Below are 26,294 nucleotides of genomic sequence, written 5' to 3'. Positions count from 1 at the left end.
CACTGCACTTTTAATATACACTTTTAGTGTAAATGACTTCACTTATTATTTTACTAGTATATTAGTAACTTACTATTAGTATTATCATTACTTCACTTTCTAATAATTTCTTCTAAAATTTCTTCTATTAATATCTTGCTAAAAAAACACTTTCTCCAAAATTGCAAAAATAGACTTACAAAGAACACAGAAAATTCGGTCACGATTCGTCCTAAACCGTCGAAACACTGAAAACACTAAAAAAAAAAATCCACAATCCAACAGGACGCACGCTTCGTTCGGAAAAACGTACGAACCCGGAAAAATATATTTAACGAAAAATATTGAAAATTCGGTCACCGTTGACGCCGATCCGAGAGCCACGGAAAATCGCGGCCCGTCGGCTCCTTCGATTTTCCGTGCCAGTTAATTAAGCGAAGCTGCGCGAGGTTGCAGGCGGTTGCGACGACATCGTCGCGATAAAGCGGCACGGTAAAAAAGAAAGGAGCTCAGGTATCGCGTGGCATTACATCCGGCGCATTTCCCCTGATTCGTAGTAACGACACGAAATAAGTAGTCGCAACAGATGCGAGACGGTTGCGGCGTGCGACGGAACGGAGAAACGGCGGCGTCGGCGGTAGCAGCGTTTTTATTCGACGAATTACTTACAGTCTCTTGCATTTGCATCGGCGAAACGAACTGAACACTCGATCGATAAGAAACGCCGTCGCGTCGCGTCGCGTCGCGCAGAGGCTTCTTTCGCAAGAAACCGAGGGTACATCCTCGACAACCTTTTCCCTTGGCGAGGCGACTTCTAGCAAGAGAAGCACGACGACGACGATGGAACGTCAATGTCTAGCATTCTCTCTGTCTGCAGCGAAAATTCGCGACAAAAGAAGAACACGACGCTCCTCGGCACGCGGATGAAAAGTCCCCAATAAGGAATACCTTTGTTCCGACGGGAAGAACGTCTCGTTAAACGTATAATTGTCCTCGCCGTTTCCCCGTCCGACCATCTCCCCCCACCCCCGCCGCCGGAATAATTTTATCCCCGGGATTGTTCGAAATAATAATAATAATAATAATAATCACCGCGATCCGCGTCGCGACGTTAATAAGACGTTGCGGCCGCGCGACGATCGACGGCCTCCGGAAACGCTTTAAGCGACGTTCTCGTTGCTTTGAGAGACTCGAATAAGCACCGTTTGTCTTTTAACGTCGCCGGGATTTTTCGCGATACATCTTTGCGACCACTTTTTAGCACGTACTTTGAAGCGTGTTTTAGTAAAGTGTCGTAGGAGAATGTTGATGTTTGCGAACACGGCAGCTGATGGAGTGGAGGGCTTCGCGGAACGGTGTTTCAAGGACCATTGTTTTGCACGTAAATATTAATATTTTTCGATGAAAATTTCGGCGGGAAAATGGACCGCGCGTTTTTATGCATTTTCTTTTCTTTTTTCTCTCTTTCTTTCTTTCTTCTCTTTTCTCTTTCTTATTTTTCTCTTTTTCTTTCTTTTTTCTCTCCTTCGCGTGTTTTATGCGTTTTCTTTTCTTTTTTCTCTCTTTCTTTCTTTTTTTTCTTTTCTCTTTCTTTTTTATTTTTCTCTTTCTCTTTCTTTCTTATTTTTCTCTTTTCCTCTTTCTTATTTTTCTCTTTCTCTTTCTTTCTTATTTTTCTCTTTTCCTCTTTCTTATTTTTTTCTTTCTCTTTCTTTTTTATTCTCTTTCTTTCTTTCTTTTTTTCTCTCTTTTCTCTTTCTTTTTTATTTTTCTCTTTTTCTTTCTTTCTTATCTTTCTATTTTTCTTTCTTTCTTATTTTTCTCTGTTTTCTTTCTTTCTTATTTTTCTCTATTTCTTTCTTTTTTCCTTTTTGTTAATATATTTCGCCTACACTTGCGTGACTGCTACCATATTGTTAATCTCTCTCATTGTAACAAAGGAAAGTAAAGTTATTATTATTATTATTATTACTATTATTTTTATTACTTTAATTTTTATTATCGTTATTATAGCAAAAATGGATGAAAGAAACGCAGAGCTTCGAAGACGAAAAAGGAATATAAAAATAGTGCAGGCGTCACTTTCACTGCACTAACACCATTAAAAGAATAAATGTACACTTTTATCTCATTTCTATTGGATACAAGATACGATAACAATTTTTATTTTACACAAAGATCCTCGCTCCGGTAATAAGTTTATTAACAATTGAAAGTGCACCGCAGTGATTTAATCTTTTATTTCGAAATTATTTCGTGCACTGAAACAAATTTTGAACGATCACTATATTTTCGAAAAACTTCACATTATCTTCATCATCCCCGTGAAACCATATATCTGACCAGGCTCGCCGCATAACACCGGAATCATTCGACCGATTATCGTTCCGCGTAATCGAATCGCCGGTTTCGCGCGAAATTACAATAATCGCTGAAAAATTAATGTATTCATCGGGAACACGGAGTGCCGGATTGATTTCAATCATCGTTTTACCGTAATCGTTTCAACCGTGATCAGTTTACCGGGACGGTAGAACGCAGCCGGCCGAAAACGCCATAATAGCGAGGACTGTACAAACCGGCAAACAATTTCACGGAAATTCGCGCGATTTAAAAATCCCGTAAACTCGCGCGAACGACCGTATAAAATTAAAGCTGGTTCTAGGTCAGGCCCGAATTCGGTCGCGATGGCTGCTAAAAAGAATCGAATGGATTATTGCACTGAAAAAATCACTGTCGCGCTCGAAACCAAAAGAGAAATATATTCGACCGTCGACGTTGCACGTTTTGTCGTCGAGAGATGACTGAGGACTATGCGACCGCTGCGGCTCCTCGCAGTGTTTTTCCAATGTGTCCGCACTTGACGTTCCCGAGCCGTCGGTGACTCATCGTCTGTTGCGACGGGAAACTGGAGCCGACAGCGGCCGCCGAAAACGGTGTCGTTTTACACAGCGACTCGCATTAATATTCGGGCACTTCTTGAAACGCGATAACTTCTTTAAAACTGGGATAAACGATTTGAGTTGTTTTTTTAAAATATATATTAAATATACACATAAATAATTAAACATAATTAAATATACATTATATAAATATATAATTATGTATTAATTATATACTAATAATATTGTGTTATAATTATAATTAAATATATATTTTCTATAAAGAAAATAGAAAAAAATGCGTTTTAATCCTTTACAGCTCGCACGAAGTTCAACCGAATCCGGTGAAATTGTGAACATTTTAAAAATTTTTATTATAGGCTCGGATAAAAAAATTAAAGCACGAGAGATCTTTTGTTTCGTTTCGTCATTCCAATATTAATAGAAAAATTAAAAAAGAAATCATTTCAGTGCCTCTATCATCTAAAAAAAAAATCAATTCAAGTAATTCAATTCAGTTTTAAAATAACGTATCACGTTTTAAGGGGTGTACGAACACTTTTGCGGGCCACTGTACGTATTTAAATCGTGTCAGCCCCGCCACCCCGCGCATATCGCCTTACAATAGAACGTGCCGGCGTCGCGAAGAAAAATAAACGACCTGCTAAGAGGTGCTCCACCGTAATTCGGAAGAATACAATTCGAGAGGGCACTCTGGTCACAACGACCGCGGCGGCCGTTGCGATCGAAAGAAAATGGCAGCGTTTCGCAACGGAAATCCAGCGATTCGAGGAAATTACGGGCGAGAAATTCGCGGCGTCGCGGCCGGATGGCTAGCGATCCAATTAATAGCGGCGTCCAATAACGTCGTTGGCAGGTAATTTATTTATTGAAACTCGGTTCGATGTGTACAGAGAAGGAGAGAGAGAGATAGAAAGAGAGAGAGAAAGAGAGAGAGACGGGGGGAGGCCGCTTTTGAAGCGATACTTCAGTGCGCCGAAGCAATCGAGCAATTCGTCCCGATTCGTAATTGAACGTAATTAAAAGAAGATAAATAGCAGCTGGGCGAAACGCTGCCAGAGGGGGTGAGGGGAGGAGGAGCTATTGCAATTTAAATATGATTCCGTTTCTCAGCGGAAGGGAACGCAAAGATGGCGATGCTCGAAGACTTCGCAAAGGAGCCCCGGCCTTGAGTAGGACGCGATTCGTTCCTTTTCCCCCGACGAGTGTTCCCCGCGAGCATCGAAGTCACGAAGATGAAGAACGCTTGAAGACGACCACGCCTACCGTAATTCCGTGGCTCCTTTGAGCCTTTCCCTGTGCCCTGACACCATCCTTCTACTTTAGACTTCCACGGCATCCTTTACTTCGATCCGCACCCTCACCCCCCCCCCTTCTTTCCGGCTACTCGATATCGTCTAATTTCATTCGGTCGACTTATCGACTCTTATCGATGACCACTAAACTTTCTGCTGAAATTCTTTGTTCTCTTTTCCCACATCCCCGGCACCCTCCTCCGCCCTTTCGAGCAAGTAGCCTTGCTATCGAATAGGCAAATTAGCGAACTGGTCGACTAGCAAATCAGTAAATTAGTCAATTAGTCAACTAGCAAATTAACCAAGTAGTCAACCAGCAAATTAGCAAATTAGTTAACTAGTAGATGAGCAAAGTAGTCAACTAGCAAATTAATAAATTAGTTAAACTAGCTAATTAGAAAAGCTTTAAACTAGAAAATTAGCACATTAGTCAGCTAGGAAATTAGAAAACTAGTCAATTAGCAGATTAGGAAATTAGTCAACTAGTAAGTTACCAAAGCTGTCAACTAGAAAATTAGCAAACTAGTCAACTAGAAAATTGGAAAACTAGTCAACTAGGAAATTAGAAAACTACTCAATTAGTAAATTAGCAAACTAGTCAACTAGCAAGTTACCAAAGCTGTCAACTAGAAAATTAGCAAACTAGTAAAACTAGGAAATTAGAAAACTAGTCAACTAGGAAATTAGAAAACTACTCAACTAATAAAGTAGCAAACTAGTCAACTAGCAAGTTACCAATGCTGTCAACTAGAAAATTAGCAAACTAGTCAACCAGAAAATTAGGAAACTAGTCAACTAGTAAATTAGTAAACTACTCAACTAGTAAATTAGCGAACTAGTCAACTAGCAAATTAGCAAACTAGCCAACCAGGAAATTAGCAAACTAGTCAACTAACAAATTAACAAACTAATCAACTATTAAATTAGCGAGCCAGTCAACTATCAAATGAGCAAACTAATCAACTAATAAATTAGCAAGCCAGTGAACCACCAAATTATCAAACTAACGAACTATCTATCCAGCGAACTAGCGACCGAGTAAACTTGTAAATTCGTAAGCCCAGCAAATTAGCGAGTCAGTAAACCAGCAAATTAGTAAGTCAGCGAACCAGCAACTCCGGTCTGGATTACGTCTAGGGCTATGTTTCAGTTAAGAGTCCAAGTTTAAGAGATGAAGATTCGTATCGGATCAGGAACGCGAAAAAATTCGTTCAGGAAATCTCGGCCCGAAAAACATTCGCATAATCCTTGATGCCCCGAATAAATCCTATCTCCAGAGTTTCCAGTTTACACAATTCCCAAGGAGCCGGGGCATCAGAAAATTTCGAGGCGGCGAACTCTCTGCGCCGGAGAGAAACTTCGCTTTGGCGAACAACTCCGGTGTTGGAAGGAGAGGTCTTCCCGTTGGAAAATCTTGGCGCCGTGGTGAAATCGCCCGGGGTGGGAATAGTGAGACGCGAGGGGGTGGCTAGGTCCCGAGGAAATTAAAACGAACGAGCCTATCGGGTCGCCTGATCTTTAATCGAATGTATCGAAACGCGGCGAGGCTGGCGCGGTCCCCTTTAAATCTCGCTATCCCGTGGGGTGATCTCCGGCGCCACGCTTCAATTGACTTTGGAAATTGATCGGAACGAGGTAATGCTGTAACGAACCTCTCCCTCTCTCTCTCTTTCTCCCGTTTCCGTTTTTTTCTTCTTCTTCTTCGCCGGGACACACCGTCGCGAGCAGTCGCATGAATATAAATACCATCGACCGAGCAACGTCCCTCGGCTGTCTCTTCCTTTCTCTTTTTGTCGCTCGTCGCCGTACGAATTTGCATACGTACGCCCGATACGGTTCGTCAGCCTTCTGGAAAACCGGGGAAAATTCATCGGCCATCTTCCTCGCGCCGTAAACGTTACGCGGCCCCTAAATCCGGCCGCCTTCGGGCCTAACGTTTAATCCACCTGCGCGATATGGGGTGGAATTGATTTTCTTTTTTTAAAGGCGGTCGCGAATTATTCGGTACTGATTATTATTTCGATGCGATTCTAATTTCGAAGTTGTGCACTTTTCGGTTCATATATAATTTTTATGAATTTCTGTGACGTTGGAATCAGCTGTTTCCAATCGGTAAATTATTAAGCTAGAAAATTAGTAAATTAGGAAATGAGTGGATTTGTAGATGAGTTTATTAGTGAATCAGTGGACTAGCAAATTAGCAAACTACTAAACTAGTAAATTAGTAAATTTGCACAGAGGAAAACTAGCAAATTAGCAAATTAGTAAATTAGTAAGCTAGAAAATTAGCAAACTACCATACTAGTAAATTAGTAAATCAGCACAGTAGAAAACGAGCAAATTAGCAAATTAGTAAACTAGCAAATTAGCAAACTAATAAATCAGTAAATTAGTAAATTAGCAAACTACTAAACCAGTAAATTAGTAAATTAGCACAGTTGAAAATTAGCAAATTGGTAAATTAGTAAACTAGCAAACTAGCAAATTAGCAAACTAATAGATCAGTAAATTAGAAAACTCGTAGATTAGTAAATTAGTAAACTAGTAAATTAGTAATCTAGCAAAGTAAAAAACTAGTAAATTAGTAAACTAGTAAATTAGTAATCTAGCAAATTAGAAAATTAGTAAATTAGTAAACTAGTGTATTTGGAAACTAGTAAATTAGTAAACTAGTGTATTTGGAAACTAGTAAATTAGTAAACTAACAAATTAGCAAGCTAGTAAATGAGTAAACTAATAAATCAGCAAACTAGAGAGAGAGAGAGAGTAAATCAGTAGCTCGGTAAATTAGTAAACCAGAAACGCGGTACTCCTTCCATTATATTTCGTAAGTTGTACCCAGCAGCATATTTTCAAGATCGGTTCAGATTTCATTGACGTCCGAACTTCGCTCGCAGCAGTCGATTGAAATCACAGTTATCGGAAAGATCTAGTGGGGGCTGGCGATTACTACAGCGGAAGTTTAAGTGGTCATCGACGGGACGACTTTCAACAGCATTTCCGAAGAATCGTGTAAGGGGTAATGAAAATTGTACAGTCAGTAATTATCGATCCCATCAATCGGATTTCAAGAAAATAAACTTCGTTAATTCCGGCGGCGCGATTCGATTCCGTTCCGTCGTTCGAAGAAGATTACATCGGCCGGCATTGACGAGACAATTATTGCAAATACCGTTTTAATTGGATCCCAGTAATCGAATGAATTGTTGGGATAAGTTTCCAATGAATGGGAAATAGTGATTAATACTAATGCATTCTCTGTTTTCTCTTACGGCGCGTCGTCGTTCCGATATAATTTCCACCCCTAACTTTACGGGCGTGCATTTCGGTTGCTATGGAAGATATTTCAATGGAATAAAAGCCACGTTGTAGCCACGTATTAGCTTAACTTCGTACATTTTCCTCGAAATTTTACGCCACTTATCGAACGGAATAAAAAATTTATTCTCGAAGGATCTTTTTCGAATCGAAAGCAAAACCTTACCCATTCACTCTTAAATGTATCAGCGTTTTTCTCGGTTGCTGCGCAAGATATTCAAACCAAATAAATACCACAATATTACACACGGATTACCCCACATTTACATATTTTTTTCAAAACCTTATGCCACTTATCAAAAAGAATGAAAAATTTATTCTCCAAGGATCTTTTTCGAATCGAAGGCAAAACCTTGCCTATTCACCTTGCCTATTCAAATAAATACCACAATATTACACATGGACTACCCTACATTTACATATTTTTTTCAAAATTTTACGCCACTTATCGCGGACAATAACAAATCCATTCTCAGAGGGCGGCGCTTAAAGAAAAGCCTCGCATAGCGTTTGCGAGTTCATAAAAATCCTCGGTCTGCAGTTTTGCGATAAATCTATTATTCCGGGTCTATTTCGACCCACGGCAGAATGCCGGATGAAATTACCGAGGAACCTAAGCGTGCTCAGGCACATTGTTGCCAGGAAGGTCGGCCGCGGTAAACTCGATCGCGGCGCACAAAGACAAGATGTAAAACGTTCCCGCTATCAGATCCCAGGAAATAATGAATCGACCGGTGCGCCAGTCGGAGGGAAATTCCCATCGCTCAAAGGCAACGTCCGGGCCGCGAGGATAATAACGTGCTAGGTCCATCATGCCACCGGCAGCAACAGAGGTCCCCGGAGGAACGGCCGGTACGAACAAGTTCTCTGTCATGCCGGATAGCTCGAAGCTGTCACTCCTTGACCGCACGGTCGTTTGTCTAGATCACTCCCGTTTTGCGACCCCTGAGATCCTCGTTACGCCGCGCGCCGTTCGATTTTATCCGTCCTCCGCAGGGCGCAGTCACCGGCAGCCGGGTCCAGAATTCCTGATAAGACGGCCGGCGTCGAATTCCACGGATCCTCAATCACAGATCCCAGACCCGTTCCCGATCCGTCGGATGCTACTCCGATGTAACACGGATTTTTTTTCGTCTTTTTTACAAAATTTTCTCACGCCCGCCGAATATAATTCTCGAGAAATTTTCTCCCCGAAAATTTAAACTCGTTCGATTTTCGAATTTCTGAACGTTTTCAATGTTAAGAAAATTATTGCAACTGGTTATGTAAATTGTTTATATATAATTCTTCGTTCATTGTAATTCCTATTTATTTATTCATTTATTCAGTCATTTTTATTTATATTTATCTAATTACTTATCCATCCATTTTAATTCGTGTTTTTTCATTTACTCATTCGTCCATTTTAATTCGTATTTATTTATTTATTTATTCATCCATTTCAATTCATATTTATTTATCTCTTTATTCATTCATTTATTTATTTATTTATATATACACACGCGAGAACCCATTTTTTACAATAAAGAGCAAAAAGCGTGCCAACTCGATCATAATAATCCGTCAGCGCCTGCGGCAACGCCGTTCCCGTACGTCCCACATGTCACGTGACTCCCCGATGACATCACGGCCGAGTAGTTGAGCAGAGTAGACGCAGAGGGCAGCAGAGTCGCCTGGGACGCTCTCGCAATTGGCCGTGCCGTTCGACCACGCCGTCCTCTCTACTCCGGTCAACTGCTGGTCGGTGACGTCACGCCGATGGACGTCACGTGAGATTCGAGGGAACGCACGGAATCGGAAGGTCGCCGAATGTGGGGAAGCGTGCTAATCTCCGAAGCAGCCGCGCGGTCACGATCGCGCGATAAACCTGGTCGACGCGCGACGAGTCCGCTCGGCTCGTCGCCGCGCGACGAAAGAGGGAGGGGGGAGACAATCGGGAGGCGTACACGCGAGGGTCGGTGCGTGGAAGGTCGTGCCTGCACGGAGCGAAGTAGGCATTCAAATAAACCATCTAGGCGGCGGCTTCCACTTTCTGTTATCCAGCAGCGCGGAAGCAACCCTCTTAGAATACTTCCGACGCGAACGGTAAATTCCATCGAGCCAACGGCGCCCCCCTCCCCGCTCGCCCCACACCCGCCGTCGGGCTTTCTTTTTTCTCCCGCGAGTCTCCTTCGCTATTTTGTTTTCCACGAGAAATGTCTTCTCGGCTCGACTAAGATTCGAGTGGCCGAATCGTCATCCGACCGCGCTCCTCTCTCCTCTCCTCTCCTCTCCGTCAACCTCCCTCCCGGTCTTCTTTTTGCCCTCGCCGAGCTCCGCGCTTCTTTTTTCCGAGCTCTACCATTTTTTTTCCCGACCCTTGTTTCCCGGTTGCCAGTTCTACGCCGGATCGCAATTTTTACGGGCGAATTCAGCTTGCGCTCTGTCCGCGGCGAAGACGCGCGACAAAGCGACCTCCCCCCGAAATGTTACAAGCTCGGTATAAAATGTTCGAAATTAAAAATCTTGATACTAAATTCTCGCTATTTTTCCCTGATCCTCTGTGACATACTACTTTTTACGCAGTGTACGCTGTCGGAAAAAATTATGGCACGGAAAAGTTTTCGATCAAAATTTGGCCAGCCTCGCGAGAAGTTGTAACTCGCTGTAAATTCGCGCGAAAAAATCGCAGCCACGTCTACCTTTCTCTAAATTGAAGAGGAAGGATCGTACTTTATTTCGTTCCCAACGGCGTCTCCGAGAAAAATTCTACGAAGCCCACGAATTTCGTCGAAATCGAAGATTTACAATATTGCAACCGTGGCCTCGCATTTAGAGGGTTAAAGCGGCGAGGGCGCGTCAAACTTAAAATGAAAAAATAGTGCATGAAAGTAGAGATTTCAAGCTTCAATTTAAAAAAAAGATCGTCATCCTACGACGATTTTTCGCGAAGTTATCGTCCATCAAAGATGCTCGATATTTATTTGAAATTGTTCTATGTTGTAATCTTTTTTTTCTCGAGCAGTGTGCGTCGATAAAAAAGGAACCTATTTACAAATATTGCACGCCGGTGACATCTAGCGTCTTCCTTCGTCCCCCAGAAAGCTGCGCGTCGCCGCGAATATGTCGGAAGGGCGGGGGTGGAGATTATGGCTGCGCTGTATATTTGATGACCGGTGGAAGAAACGGGCGGGAAAAAAAGAGCGCCGTGGCATTAGTCGGAGCGGGAGGGCTGTGGCTCAAGTCACGGGAAAACTCGGCGAAGAGCTTACGGAGCGGAACTAATTAATAGTTAAGGTGAGAGCCGGCGTCGAGAGGACGTGGCTCCCGAGGCAGAGATTGGAGGATCAGATAGTGGCACGCGTGTTCAATCTGACCGGCGACCTCGTAATTTTGGCGACAAGAGAGGGTCGGGCGACGTTTTGCTCTTCCAACGGCTCCGACAGAATTCAATAATGACCTAATACCATGCCGTCGTAAATTAACGGGGAAACGTGCGAGCCGGCCAATACCCACCGGCCGGTATTTATTGTTCGCGATCGATGAAACCATCTGGCTGCGCGACGGCGATATTGACAATCTGTTTTGACCGATTATGCCGGCAAAAAAATTCCAAGCTCGTCCCTTGACCCCATCTATTTCACTGACCTACGACCACCGCGCTTCCTTGCGGACTTTCCGCAACAGAGTTGGGCGTCGTTTTAGTAAATCTTCATCCAAACGATTATTATTGTTATTTAGAGGTTTGAGTAGAGGTCTAAAATAATTTTTTATTATTTGTGTAGATCTAAATATTGTCTTATTATTTGTATTGATCTAAATATTGTCTTATTATTTATATATATATGTAATGTCTTATTATTCATACAGATTTATATAAATTATTTAAACTAATAAAATTTAGTTGTTATTTGTTAGTATAATTTCAATTGTTACTGATCAATTATCATTTATTATTCATTCGGCACTGCAGCTACTCGAAACTACCCTTCGGCCGATTTAAACAACCGATGTTGAATTTTCTGGTTTAATCGAGTGCATAAATTTTGAAAAATATCTGACGTAACACTGCTGTCAAAGTGCAGTATTGAGAATTTTTACAGGCTTTTAAGTTAACAATCCTAGTTGCAAAAAAATAAGAACTTCGAATTAGTACAAATTTCTTATAGAAATACAGTGATCAATTTTTAACCCTAATTAAATGCATGCTTAAATTTTGAATAAAATCTGACGTATCGCGGTTGTCGCGATGCACTTTTGAGAATTTTTGTCGACTTTTAAGTTAACAATCCTAGTTACAAAAAATGAAGAAGACGACTCTCGTTGTTTTCATAAAGAAAGAAACACATAGAAAATAGGTTCGATATAGATTAGGTTCGCGTTAGGCCCGCAAATTACAGGGCGATTTACAAGCGGCAGATACAACGTATGATATCCAGAGCGAAATGCCGGACAATATAATGAACCATAACGACTCGATTACGCCCGATTAAACAGAAATTAGACCCATAATTAGAGATAATTGGGTGATCAGCTAATAATTACTAGAACATTTAATTCCCGTGCCCTGCCCGCCGCGAACAATTCCATTCCGGCCAGAAGAAGATATTATATTACAAATGTTACAACAATAATTATCGGTGTAACGGTGCCAGTGGTCGCGCGTCGCTGGCCCGAACGAAAATTGCGATATCGATATAATATTAACGATCGTTCTTTGCGAGCGCCGTTTCGCTCTCCCCCCACCCCTCCCTCCCGCAACAAATTGCCGGCAGCGTGTCGACGCACACGTCTACTCGATTAATAGCAACTTCTGCGACCGTTCGACAATGTTGTTATGAATAATTAATTTTTCGCGCGAGGCATTAAACACTCCCCCCTCCCCTTTCCGCCGGGGTACCCGTGAATTGCTCGAATTAATTTTATTACGGTGCTGTTCGCGGCGTCCGCCCGATAATTCATTGAAGAGCGCCGTAATTACCGTAATTTCCGCGAGCGGTCGCTCCTCGTAAGCCCGTCTTCCACCGCGCGAGCCGCTCGAACGGACCGCTCCACGTACCTGAAAGCAAAAAGCGCGCTCGATCAGCACATATTTCGTTGCGTCGGCCCGAGGAATTGCCACGAGAATTATCCGTTCGCGAGAGATTATGCCAGGCCGCGCGCTCCGCCGGCGAGTCCGGCGAGCGTACGCGTCACCAGCTCCGGCCAATGGCGAGCGGCGACGCGGCAGTGAGGCGGCTAGTGGGAGGGGGAACGTGCGGACGCAAGCGGAGCCTTCTTGTCGCGCGAGGACTACAGTTGTCACAGCTTCGAGGAATTCATTTCGCGATGGATTAATGTAATAATAAATTATAACAATTTCCTATCGGTCTCTCAAATTTATTTGAGATATCCCGATACTTTTGGCGGCGAGTGTACACTGACGAGAAATTTTACTGTGACTTATCGTCTATTATTCATGATTAAAATCATTCTTCGTCTATTTATATTTATATGGTATATTTATATTATTATTATTGTTGTTGTTATTATTATTATTATTATATATTATTATCATGGTCTATTTATATTTAATTGTTGTCTAACAGAGTCAGTCGAATAAAAATAAAATGAAAATTGACGTACACTGATCAAGAAATCTAATTGTGACTATTTTCGGTTATTATTTATTCTTAAAATTCCTGGTCTATTTAATTGTTATCTAACAGAGTCAGTCGAATAAAAATAAAATGAAAATTGACGTACACTGATTAAGAAATTTTACCGTGACTATAATCGTCTATTATTCATAATTAAAATCCTTAGTCTATTTATATTTATATTATTATTATTATATATTAGAATCATAATTATGGTCTATGTACATTTAATTATTGTCCAACAGAGTCAGTCAAATAAAGCTAAAACGAAAATGTGTTTGAAGAACACAGCCTCAGAAATTTTTGAATTTTTTCTTACAAAATTCTTCGTCCAACGAGGTTTCTGGTTCAGCGAAAAACTTCGTCTCCGAATAGGTCGCCCAGTCGGAATTTTTCGGTGCGCCACGGCGAAAGTTTTCCGGGAAGCGACGGCGCGGCGCCGCGCGAACGGCGGACGGATCGAGTTCGAGGACACGGCGGCCGCTCATACGAGAGCCCGTATCTTATCCAAACACGAAGGATGCGAGTGTGACAAAGTGGCTCGGCCCTCGGTAACCTGTCCGGTCTCCGCTTGACGCACGCGGACACGTACGCGTCCGTCTCTCCGGCGTCTCTGTGTGGCCCATACATATTCAGCCGGAGGGCGGGGTGGGGGGGACACGAGTTATGGCTACGGAGGACGGAATTACTTTGGAAATGAGCTGGCCCGGCTGATAAAGTCAGCCCGGACGAATGTGTTACTCCGTCGTAGGTACTCCGTTTCCGGCTAGGACGCGGCGTAAGTGTCGGATCGACCGTTTCGGGCGACGCGAGCAAGCCGAGCCCTTGCGACGCGGCAAACCGTCGACCGCGCGAAAAATTAGGGCCGATGAATTTCGAAAGGATTCGATGGTTCGCGTTCGCGGGACCGCGGCGGTTAGACTTTTTATTGGGGGTTTCGATTTTTTTGACTTTTCGGTGCACGGTTCGATGGATTTTCTCGGGAGGAAATCGAGAAATCGATGTCCTGAATCTAGGAACGTAATTTAAACGAGTCCTGAATTGATTGATTGATTGATTGATTGATTGAATCTAATTGATTTGCAGTATTTTCGAAATTTAGGTGTCCAGAATTTTGATATTGATTATTTTGGAATTGGAATTTTAATTTGTTAATTGTTTTAGGATTGGAATTTTTACTTAGTAATTATTTCGGAATTGGAATTTTTATTTAGTAATTATTTTGGAATTGAAATTTTTATTTAGTAATTATTTTGGAATTGGAATTTTTATTTATTAATTGTTTTCGAATTGGAATTTTAATTTATTAATTATTTTAGAACTGGAATTTCAATTTATATATCAATTACTGTAGAACTGGAATTTTGATTTATTAATTATTTCAGAACTAGAATTTCAATTCAATAATTATTTTGGAATTGGAATTTCAATTTCATAATTATTTTAGAACTGGAATTTCAATTTATCAATTATTTTAGAAGTGGAATTTCAATTTATCAATTATTTTAAAACTGGAATTTCAATTTATCAATTATTTTAGAACTGGTATTTCAATTTATCAATTATTTTAAAACTGAAATGTCAATTTATCAATTATCTTAGAACTGGAATTTCAATTTATCAATTATTTTAGAATTGGAATTTCAATTTATCAATTATTTTAGAACTGGAATTTCAATCTATTAATTATTTTCGAATTGGAATTTCAACTTGTCAATTATGTTAGAATTAGAATTTCAATATATTAGTTCTTTTAAATTAGAATTTCAATTCATGAATTATTTTAGAATTAGAATATCAATCTACTAATCATTTTAGAATTAGAATTTCAATTTATTAATTATCTTGGAATTAAAATAGCCGCTGCAATAACACTACATCGTGAACATTCTGAAGCACAGCACGGTAACATTAAGACCTCTAACAAAATTGAAGGTCTCCCGCGTGGTTACGCAGTGGCAGGATGTTCCGTCAAATTAGCACGGTCTCTAGCGGGCGCTATTAGGATATTCGAGAAAATTGAGATGCCACGGTGTTACGGAAATAGCGCGGTTAGAAGCCGTAGCGCGGCGGAGCCGGTTACCGTGCGGTGACCGATCGCTTTCGTTTGTTTTCATTGGTTCCGTCGATACGTAACCGATACAATGGACTCTCATTGTTCGACGAGAGCGAAAACAAATCGATGTTCTCGGAACAACTGTTCCGTAAACAAAGAGACGGGAGAGCGAACGATGCGTCGACGCTTGGCCTCGAGGCTCGGACTGCTTGCTGGGTCTAAACATAACAAACCCGGAGATGCGAGCGGAGTTTTCTTTTCAAGGTTCCGAAGTCGGTCGATGTTGAAGACTCGTGCTGTAAAGAGCTTCTTGCGGTGCCGTGAAATAAATATTAGCGTTGAAGCGTACGTTTTTTAATTTTAATGAACTAACTATTGTGGTTTAATTCTCCAATAGTTTTTTTTCAACGTAATTGACTTTATATTCGAGTGAGTTAGTACCATAATGATAAAATGTTAAGTGGAAAAATGTTAAAAAGACGAATGAATTGAATTAAATTAAAAGATCATGAATTAATTTAATTGTAAATTATCTTAACAATAAATTTGATTAGAAAAATCAAATTGGGCCAGATTAGAACCCAATTGAGACAGGTAGAAACCCGATCGAGCCAAATTTAAACCCGATTGGGTCAGGTATGAACCCAATTGGGCCAGCTGGGAACCCGATTGGGCCAGATTGGAACCCAGTTGAGCGAGGTAGAAACTCGATTGCACCAAATTTGAACCCGATTGGGTCAGATATGAACCCAATTAGGCCAGGTATGAACCCAATTGTGTCAGGTTAGGACCCAATTGGGCCAAGTATGAACCAATTTGTGTCAGGTTAGAACCCAATTGGGTCAAGTAGAAACCCGATTGAGCCAAATTTGAACCCAATTGGGCCAGGTAGAAACTCGATTGAGCCAAATGTGAACCCGATTGGGTCAGGTATGAACGCAATTGGGTCATGTATGAACCCAATTGTGTCAGGTTAGAATCCAATTGGGCCAGATTAGAACCCAATTGGGCCAGGTAGGAACCCAATTGGGCCAGGTGGGAACCCGATCGAGCCACGTACCGAAAGTCTAAAAATACCAGGAAGTCTTCAAAATCCGAAAACCCGAAACCCGGCCCGACGGCTCGGCGAGACCCGCCAGAGTCCGCAGGATCGTCGTGGGCGCGAAATAGGCGCGCAAAGTCGCCGAGAATAAGACAACGGTTGGGTCGCGCGCCCCGGGACCCGTTCTAAATTCTCATTCCCGTTCCGGGAGACAAACATGGAGGCGTCGGGGCTGCGTTCGGCGCGGCTGGCTCGTGTGTGGAGCAGCCGGAGTTCTTGCGGGAGCGTGGCCCTTTCACGTACACAGAGGCGGTCCCGCGGCCGGGGGGTACACAGACTGTAATTAATCCAAGGTGTTAAATCAAGACCCGTGAATGCCTCTCCCTCGTCTGCAGCCGCGTGACGCCTTCTCTAGCTGAGTGGGTCGCCCCTCGAGACCACCTGCCACGTCTTACGGGCTCGAGTGGAAGCCCGAATTCCTCTTCTTGCCGTCAGCCAGCCACCCCCCCCCCCACTCCCCCCACTCCTCCTTCCGCTCGACACGAAATATCGTGCATCGGGCCCCCACTCCGACCGAACCCGGCCGGGGACATTGGGCGGGATTAGACCGCGTTCCGAGACCGCCGCGCCGGTTTCGGCGAGTTCGTTTATCAACCCGGGGCCTTCGGTTGTCATCCCCCCCCCCCCCCTATCCGGAAGCCTCCTTCAACATCGCTCTACGGCATACGAATTTCTTGCAGCTCTGCATTGTTCGTAGTATTTTTATCGCGCCGTGGAATCTCGGTTTTTTGACTTAGCAAAATGGACGAATATTTAAATCGTGTATGTTGTTGAATTGCCATTGACGGTGAATATTGCTTAATAGAAAATTAATTTTAATAACAATGATTTATTTTGAACTGCGCGAGACAATATGGAGGGGGAAGGTCTTAATTGCATTTCATTGTTAAAAATAATTTTCGCTGATCTGTTGTGAATTGCAGCTGTTATTAAGCTTGCATTTTTTCATTTAGACGATTGCATTTTTAATTGTATAAGGTAATAAGAAAAATGGAGGTTATTGGAATATTTTATCAAAATTAGAACGCTCCAAAGAGCCTAAAAATGCATTGTTAGAAACAAATTAATTTTCTCATTTGTAACAAACGCATATAAACAACTCAACTTTGAATTATATAAAATAATAAGAAAAACAGAGGCTCTTGGAATATTTTATAAAAATTAAATCGCTCCAAAGAATTCAAACGCGCTGTTAGAAGCAAATTAATTTTCTCATTTGTAGCAAACGCATATAAACAATTTACCTTTGAATAATATAAAATAATAAGAAGAATAAAGGTTTCTGGAGTGTTTCATAAAAATTAGAACACTCCGGAGACTTCAATGGCGTTGTTGAAATGAAATGAATTCTCTCGTTGAAGGCGGACGAATGAATTCGCTGTCGTTGTGGGGTCGTGAGGAGAGGGGAGGATTTGTTGCAGGTTCCTCGAGCGTACTGTAACCCATTAAGAATCCTAAACGGTTTTGTTCGTCGAAGAGCGGCGTTCTTACGTCGGCACAATGGTGTCGTGATAAATTGTTGGCCGTGTCTATCAAAAACCCGGCGCAACAACGGCTTTATCAGAGGCCTGTATCGATAAGCCATTAAAGGGTTCCCGGTAAATTGTGGATGCACTTGACTTAGGCGTTGAGCGTCATTAGTGCCATTATCTTGCCGCGGGGGAGGATTTATTTCTACCATCGGCGGCAAACCCCCGATGGATCGATAGCGAGGAACTTTCGCGAATCGTCGGCACGTAAGCGAGATAAGTCGATTACTGTGCCTCTCTCTCTCTCTCTCTCTCTCTCTCGCGCGCGCACTCTTACTCTCTCTCTCTCGTGCGATCTTTCGCTCTCACACTCTCTCCGCGCTCTCTCTCGCGCTCTCTCACTTTCTCTCGCTCCCTCTCGCGCTCTTTCTCGCTCTCTCTTATTCTCTCTCTCACTCTCTCTCGCTCTCTCTCACGCTCTCTTATAGTCTCTCTCGCTCTTTCTCACTCTCTCTCGCTCTCACCCGCGCTCTCTCGCAGTCTCTCTCTCTCTTGCGCTCTCTCACTCTCTCTCGTGCTCTCTTACTCTCTCTCCCTCTCTCATTGATCTCTCCTCTGTCTCTCCCTCCCCCTCACCCATCACCCTTTCTCCTTTTCTCCTTCCTCCCCCTCTCTTTCTTCCTCTCCCTTTCCTTCTCTTCTTATCCCCCCCCTCTCTCCATCTCTCACAAAAATTGCGAAACAATCGCTTGTGATCGCAATCAAAATAATCAGATAAATATTCGGATTGTTGTTAAAAAGGAAAACGTTTGCAACAGAACGCTATTTACGCAATTTTTTTTAGACGTCCTGACAGTCAGTTTGAAATTTGTTCTCTCGTATCAGATAGTCTTTGCACAGCTTTCTCGCGTTCCTCGCGGGAATAAATTCAATTACGATTTTAAAGCGACAACTTTCAACGTCCGGGATGTCTTTCAGATGTCCCGGGAATCTCGTCGTACACGTTTCCACCACTTTGCCATAAATGGGAAAAATTAATTCCGATTTTAAATACTGCCTTTCCGATCTGCTCGATGGCAGACTGTTCTTCTTCTCTGGAACATTTCATAAATCGGAGCACGACTGCGAAAACATTCGACGATCTTCTACCGTGATCGAATTTACCATAGATTCGAAGCCCGAAGTTTTGCAAAAGTGGCTCAAAACACGTCGAAGGAAATTAATTATGCAGCTCTTCCAACTTGAAAGGTTCCTCACGAAAAACAGGTTTTCGGTTTTCGAATTACTGCGGCATGCACGAAAGTGTAGAAGGAAAACGAACGATGTAGTACGAAAATAGATACTTCAAGCTTTAAAATGAGCTTCGGGTCATTGCTGTGCGATCGTTTTTCACGTAATTATGACAGTTCGAATATTCTCTATTTTAGGGGTTGGTAATTCAGTGTCCAAACTCTTTACAGTATTATGACATAATTCCCGACTGTTTCGTCGATTTGGCAGCGAACTTCTTACACGAGCGCTTAGCTTGTACGAAAGTAGATACTTCAGGCTTTAAAATAAGCTTACGCTCATTGCCGTACGATGCTTTTCCACAAAATTATGACAGTTCGAATATTCTCTATTTTGGAGGTTAATAATTCAGTGTCCAAACTCTTCACAGTACTGTGACATAATTCCCGACTATTTCGTCGACTTGGCAACGAACTTCTTACACGAGCGCTTAGCTTATACGAAAGTAGATACTTCAGGCTTTAAAATGAGCTTATGCTCATTGCCGTACGATGCTTTTCCACAAAATTATGACAGTTCGAATATTCCCTATTTTGGGGGTTGGTAATTCACTGTTCAAACTCTTCGCGGAGCTGTGGCATAATTCCCGACTGTTTCGTGGACTTGGAAACGAACATATTACGCGAGAGCCTCGAAGGGCGAACAAGTAACAAGAAAGGGGTGTGGAAGGTGGGGGGAGGGGGGAGGTTGAAGGTGGAAGCCGCGTTTAACCAGGAAATACAGAGATCGTCGGCGAGAAGGTAGTCGCGGAAATTGAAAAATGGCCGGGACGTGTTACGGAGTGGTAAACACGGGGAATGAAAGTCGGCTTCCTTTTTCAGAGTGGCTCTCACGTCGAACGTACTCACCACGGGCTGACCATCGCCGCCTTTTTTTCCCCGGTTCTCCCGGGCTTCCCTTTTCCGGAGAGATCCTTTCTAACGTGAAAAATGAAGCTAAGTGCGATGTCGAGTAACAGGGCCGACGGGGAAATGTTTAGGTTCTCGGTGGCCTATCATTTCGAGGATCGAAGATGTCAGCCGCAAAAACTGTTGTCCCGAAGGCCGTCCGACGATAGTGATCGAGAACCGACACCGTAATTCAATTACATTCACCCCCCACCCCCGCCTCGGGGGAGACTCGTTTCTCGCGAAACCAATTTTTTTTTCGGCGTCGTCCACCCTCATTAGCTCCTCGTTAATTGTTCGCACCCTCTCGACGATTTCTCCCTCTCCCCCCGCATCCTAATGTAACACGTTTCACGGCTAATTGATAATACGGTTAATTTGTCCGAGAAATGTTCGGTGGTCGGAATTAAATTTTTTTGTTGTTGCTGGTAACTTTATGTTTTAGCATGATTGTTGATGGTGGCGCAGTGCCCCGGATCGCTCGAATATGAAATTCTGAAGCGGTCCAGCCTAATCAACTCGGGCCGGTTGTCGGCGGGCAAATATTAGTTTAACTTAGCGGTTTCCGGCGTGCGCAAACGTTTGCCCCGGATTCGATCGACAATACGACACAGCGATGTTTGAGGATATCGGGAGCGCGACGCGATCGACTGACTGGAGAATCAACGCTGAGGCTGCTCGTTCTGGTACACGATTATGGAACGCGGCGGCGATTTTGCTAGCTCGCTGAGCTAATTGCGCGGGCTCCTTTATCGATTTCTAAGTTTTAGTCGCGAGCATTTCTAGCGACGAGTTCGTACAGAATGCTAATACTTACTGGACTACAATGTATACACGTTTAATAATTTATCCACTAAATTATGGTGTTTAGATTTAACAATAAGAGTTGCAAAAATTTTGCAAATCCCTGAACCGATTCTTGGGGTAATTTAGAGAAACTTTTTCCTTTGCGAAAATTTTCTCAGAGGCTTAGTTTACTAGCTATCGAGGAATAAGCGGGGGCCAATCAGAGAGCGGGTGCCGCGGACGAATAGGCGGCGCGTCAGCGGCCCCGCGTGGCAGTGGCCGCGTGGGCGGGGCTTCAGCCGCCCTCGCCGCGTGATCGGACGTCGTTTTTCGTCGATAACTCGCGAACGAAGCCTCGGAGAACATTTCCGCAAAGGAAAAAGTTGCTCAAGATCGCTCGAGGAATCGTATCCGTCAATTTTCAACACGTTTCTGTCACCTTATAGAGATGTCTTCAGAATAACGGTAGAACAACGAGCTTCTATTACGCATTCCATATAAAAAAATAATCTCCATACTTAATTGAGAGTCTCGACTCGAGAGAAATCGATCTGCCAGCTGGTCGAGCGCACCCCAGCCAAGTTCGCCGCATCGCTCGTCCGTCAAACGTGCCAGCTCGAGCAACTTCGTGTCACACATCGAATTAATTCGTTGGCAGCCGTCAAGGTGTCCCATGGCTCCCCTAAGCTCGGACGAGGTTTCCATGGAGCAACCGTGGATCAGGACTACATCAGGACTATGAAATCCATCGGAGGGTTCTGTTAGTTTTCGTTAAACTGCAGGAGATCCCGGCGAGCAGCATAACACGAATCCGACGCTCTGCTCGGTTTTACCAATTCTGATTGGATTTAACGGCGCCTGATCGGAAGGGGACGCGGCGCGACGGCGCGGCGGGGGGTCCGCCGAAGTCTCCGGGAGCAGATCAAATGAGGATCGAGGTGGTCTGCCAATCAAACGGGATTTCGAGGAGCTGGTCCGACCAGCTGGTTAACAGCGGAACCATCGACGGCACGACGGCGTCTTAAACTGTTCGCCGGAGACCCATCAGCTCCGACGAGACCTCCCAGGGCTAAGATTTCATTAGATGTAGGACCACCTGATCGATTTCGAGGATTTATTCGAGATCCCGGGACATTTCGTCGCGCCGGGCTCGGATCGAACCGAGTCGACGCGTTGCCAGCTCCTCCGCGTTTTCTCCCTTGATTCGCGATCTTCCTCGGGCAGCTATAGTTGTTGAAAAGTAGACGCTCCGAGCTTTAAAATAAGCTCGGTTTCGTTGCCGTACGATGCTCCATTACGAAGTTATGGCGGATTGAATTTTTGCTTACGAGCCAAGGGTCAATTCACTGAGAATTTTAACCGCGGCTTTCCGGGCGGTGGAAAAAATGTTATAAAAATCACAGCCAGTTGAAATAGCGAGGAAAATGGAACTAAGAAGCTTAATATTAAAATGTTCATCCGTTATGCTCGGAATTAAAGGCCGTGTACGGATGCAAATACTCTGCGTCGCGCTGCGCTGCGCTGCGTTAATGCCGCGCAAATGATCAACGTAACGACACTTTGATCAAGGATTCCCGTTAATGAGATTACGTGCCAATTAATGTCAATTGATTATTCACCGGTCGACATTTTATAATTGGAATCGCGGTAATGGAAGGACGGGTTCCCGCGCCGGAACGGTTTCTTTCGCCGGGACGATTCAATCGGAACCCGTTAATTATTTTCACGTGATCGCTGTAAGCTGATCTTGTAATCAGGCGAACAAAAAAAGAACGAAGGAAAAGAGAAAAGATATTGGACGTTCCCGTTCTCTCCGATCGGACGCGATACCGTGGATTCGTTACCGGGATATTGTATGTTTAGAGGGCCGCGAATGATGCGCCGTGGAAATCATTACCCGGCGCGATACCCTCATTTTCCCATTAACTTTTCGCGTGCGTAGCTCTCGGTATTAAATTCGATGTTTAGCCAAACATCGCTCTCGCGTCTAGTTAGCGCGCGTAATTAAACAACCGGCCGCCGTCAGTGCGATTGCTTTTATTCCACGTTCCATGTCCAACGTTAACACGATCTCTGCGTGTAATGGAAATCAAAATTCGCAGTCATTGTTTTGTCGCGTCACGAATTCACGTCGCCGAATCAACGGTGCAGATCTTATCATTTCGTTGACGTTATTTGCGTAATATTTTTAATCAAAATTTATTGCTTCAGGAAATAGCTATATATAATTGTGAAAGTAGAATATGTATGGCTGGCCCGACAGATTTTTATATAGTTAGGCTAGTAGAATTGTTTTGTGGTCGGACATGTGGTATTATGACAACCAATGACCAGACAAGTAGTATAATGATTATCAATAGCTGGACAAGTAGTACAATGAGAACCAATGAACAGAAAAGTAGTATAAAGATTATGAATAGTCAGAGAAGTAGTATAATAATAATCAATGACCAGACAAGTAGTATAGTAATATTCAATGACCAGACAAATAGTATAATAATAATTAATGACCAGACAAGTAGTATAGTAATATTCAATGACCAGACAAATAGTATAATAATAATCAATGACCGGACAAGTAGTATAATAATAATCAATGACCAGACAAGTAGTATAATAATAATCAGTAACCAGAAAAGTAGCATAACAATAATAATCAATGACCAAACAAGTAGTACAATAATAATCAATGATCAAAAAAGTAGTATTATATAATATTAATCAGTGACCAGAAATGTAACATAATAATAGTCAATGACCAGACAAATATAATAGTATAATAATAATAATCAATGATCAGAAAAGTAGTATAACTCTCACCAATATCCAGAAAAGTAGTATAATAATAATCAATGACTAGAAAAGTAGTATAATAATAATCAATGACTAGAAAAGTAGTATAATAATAATCAATGACCAGACAAGTAGTATAATAATAATCAGTAACCAGAAAAGTAGTATAATAATAATCAATGACCAGACAAGTAGTATAATAATAATCAGTAACCAGAAAAGTAGCATAACAATAATAATCAATGACCAAACAAGTAGTATAATAATAATCAATGATCAAAAAAGTAGTATTATATAATATTAATCAGTGACCAGAAATGTAGCATAATAATAGTCAATGACCAGACAAATATAATAGTATAATAATAATAATCAATGATCAGAAAAGTAGTATAACTCTCACCAATATCCAGAAAAGTAGTATAATAATAATCAATGACCAGAAAAGTAGTTTGACAATCCTCAAGGGCCAGACAAGCATTATAAAATTAATCAATAACCAGAAAAATAGTGTAATAATAACAATCAACGACCGAACAAGTAGCATAACTTTTACAAACATCCAGAAAAGTAGTGTAATCATAACCAACAACCAGTAAAGTATCATAACTTTTACCAATATTCAGAAAATTAGTACAACCATAACCAACAACCAGTAAAGTAGCATAACTTTCACCAATATCAAGAACGGTAATACAACCATAACCAACGACCAAACAACTACTTATCATAGCAACCAATGATCGAAAAAGTAATACAACGACAATCACGAGCAAGACAATTGTAAAAAAATCCAATCTCCAACCTCCAACTGGAACAAGTACGACAAACGACCTGGTAAGTAGAACAGGTCTACGATCGGACAATGAGTACCAGTTTCCATTGGTGGCACGAAAAGTAGAATATAGAGTCGATCTCGAGTGGAATGAGATCTGTGATTAGCGAAGTAACTCGGGCGCGATTAACGATCGTGTAAGTGGAACAGGATGGGTTTGTAGTCGACCGTGCCGGACGAGGTGTTCTAGGATCGAACAAGGGAGATAGGGATCTACTGCGACGATCAAAGTAGAATGCCGTGGGCCACTGATAAGACAAGAGAGTCAGCCTCGCCTTTGCTATGAATCGAGTAGCAGACCATTGGTCAGACGAGCGCAATGGAGATGTAACGACGACGAAGAGAAGTAGGGTCACGTAAGCTATCGGTCGCACAAGTGGAATTGGAAGTTGCTGCGACGACGTAAGTAGAATAAGGCGGACCATTGATCAGACAATTGGTGCAGGAATATTTGGATGATCAGACAAGTAGAATCAGGTGGATCACTGGTCAGACAAGTGAAATAGGGTAATAGCTGTGTAGTATGCAACCAGCGATCAGACAAGTGAAACAGGTCAGCCACTGATCTGATACCACTGATTTTAAGTAGATTTAAGGGGAAAGGCCAACCACTGGTCAGGCAAGTAAAATAGGCTCATTGATTCGGATATGTAAGTAGAATAAGACGGACCATTGGTCGGACAAGTGGTGTAGGAATATTTGAGACGAGTAGAATCAAGTGGATCACTGATCAGACACTTATCGCTTCGGAGATATAAATAGAATAAGACGGACCACTGATCAGACAAGTGAATGAGGAATATTTGAGTAATCAGACAAGTAGAATCAGGTGGATTACTGGTCAGACAAGTGAAATAGGGAAATGACTGCGCGATAAGTAGAATAAGAATGGACACTGATCAGACAAGTGGAATTGGATTACATTACCGAAGATATAAGTAGAATAAGACACACAATTGATCAGTCAAGTGAATTAGGTATACCTCCGCCCTGAAGAAAGTAGAATAAAATGCACCACTGGTCAGACAAGCTTAATATAATAATCACTGCGAATATATAAATGGAACAAGACGGACCACAGGTCAGACAATTGAAATAAAATCGTCGCTGCTGACAGTAGTACGAACAGGCCATTGATCAGACAAGTGGAGCACTCCGTACACGATCAGACAGTTTTGAACAAATTTTGCCATTTCTCTCGGTTTTTTCAGACTTAAATTTCTTCGAAAATTTTGTGCCCAGTGTCCAGGCGAGCCAGATTCTATTTTTCATCGGCGGGAGCCTAATCCCGTTATTTAAGGAACGACGACGGAACGACGGAGGTTCGCTCGTTTTTCAAAGCGGCGCCCGCGAAGCGGAACCGTCGCCGCGCGTTAGACCCGCCTTTCCGCGCGACCGCGACGCCCCGGACTCAAAGGATAAACGCCGGCCGGATACAGGCGGCGTTCATTAGCACTTACGAGGACATTAGACGGCGGCGGCCGGTTTTAAAGTCAAGTCTCGCGCGTCGTCCATTAGCGGCCCCATCTTTTGCATGTTACGAAACGGGCCGCGTGTTAAGCCGCCATCCCCTCCCCCCTCCCCTCACTCCATTCGACCCGCACGTACGGCCGCTTTGCCGCGGAAAATGCGGCGCGCAGGCCCGCACGGAACGCGATTCGCCTAATTACGGGAACCCGTTCCAGGATCACACGGCTCCTCGAGTCGTCGTCCGCCAAAGGACCGCGCGGCCGCCTCGGTGTCTCGAACGTTGCCGCACCGTCTGACTAACGGCCGACTATTCCACTGTCGAGAGATCAATCGGCCGCTCGACACTCTGCGACGGCACACGATAATTGTCCTGCGGTCGAATGCTTTCTTCTTGGCAAATTTAACATCGTTGGCTACGATTTAGAATGGCGTGTACGTTGGAAATATAATTTGAAACGAGGATGGAGTATTTTTAATATGTTAATATATTCGC

At 42.8% G+C, this 26,294-nt stretch overlaps 1 protein-coding gene across 5 annotated transcripts in view; it reads right to left on the bottom strand.

The window, feature by feature from the left end:
* Positions 1-26,294, bottom strand: part of Fas3 (fasciclin 3) — a 626,467-nt gene that overhangs the window by 138,616 nt on the left and 461,557 nt on the right. For 4 of the 5 annotated variants that reach the window (XM_076526397.1, XM_076526396.1, XM_076526398.1 and 1 more), the window contains one exon: positions 12,456-12,533. The exons of the other annotated variant lie outside the window; for it this stretch is intronic. In XM_076526397.1, the coding sequence (XP_076382512.1) occupies positions 12,456-12,533 (78 nt within the window). The remainder of the gene's footprint in view (positions 1-12,455; positions 12,534-26,294) is intronic. 5 annotated transcript variants of the gene reach the window in all.

The sequence above is a fragment of the Megalopta genalis genome, chromosome 14 (genome assembly GCF_051020955.1).
Source record: "Megalopta genalis isolate 19385.01 chromosome 14, iyMegGena1_principal, whole genome shotgun sequence".
In the NCBI taxonomy this organism is placed as follows: domain Eukaryota; kingdom Metazoa; phylum Arthropoda; class Insecta; order Hymenoptera; family Halictidae; genus Megalopta; species Megalopta genalis.
The sequence above is the reverse complement of the archived record's forward strand: the minus strand, read 5'-3'. Positions and strand labels throughout refer to the sequence as shown.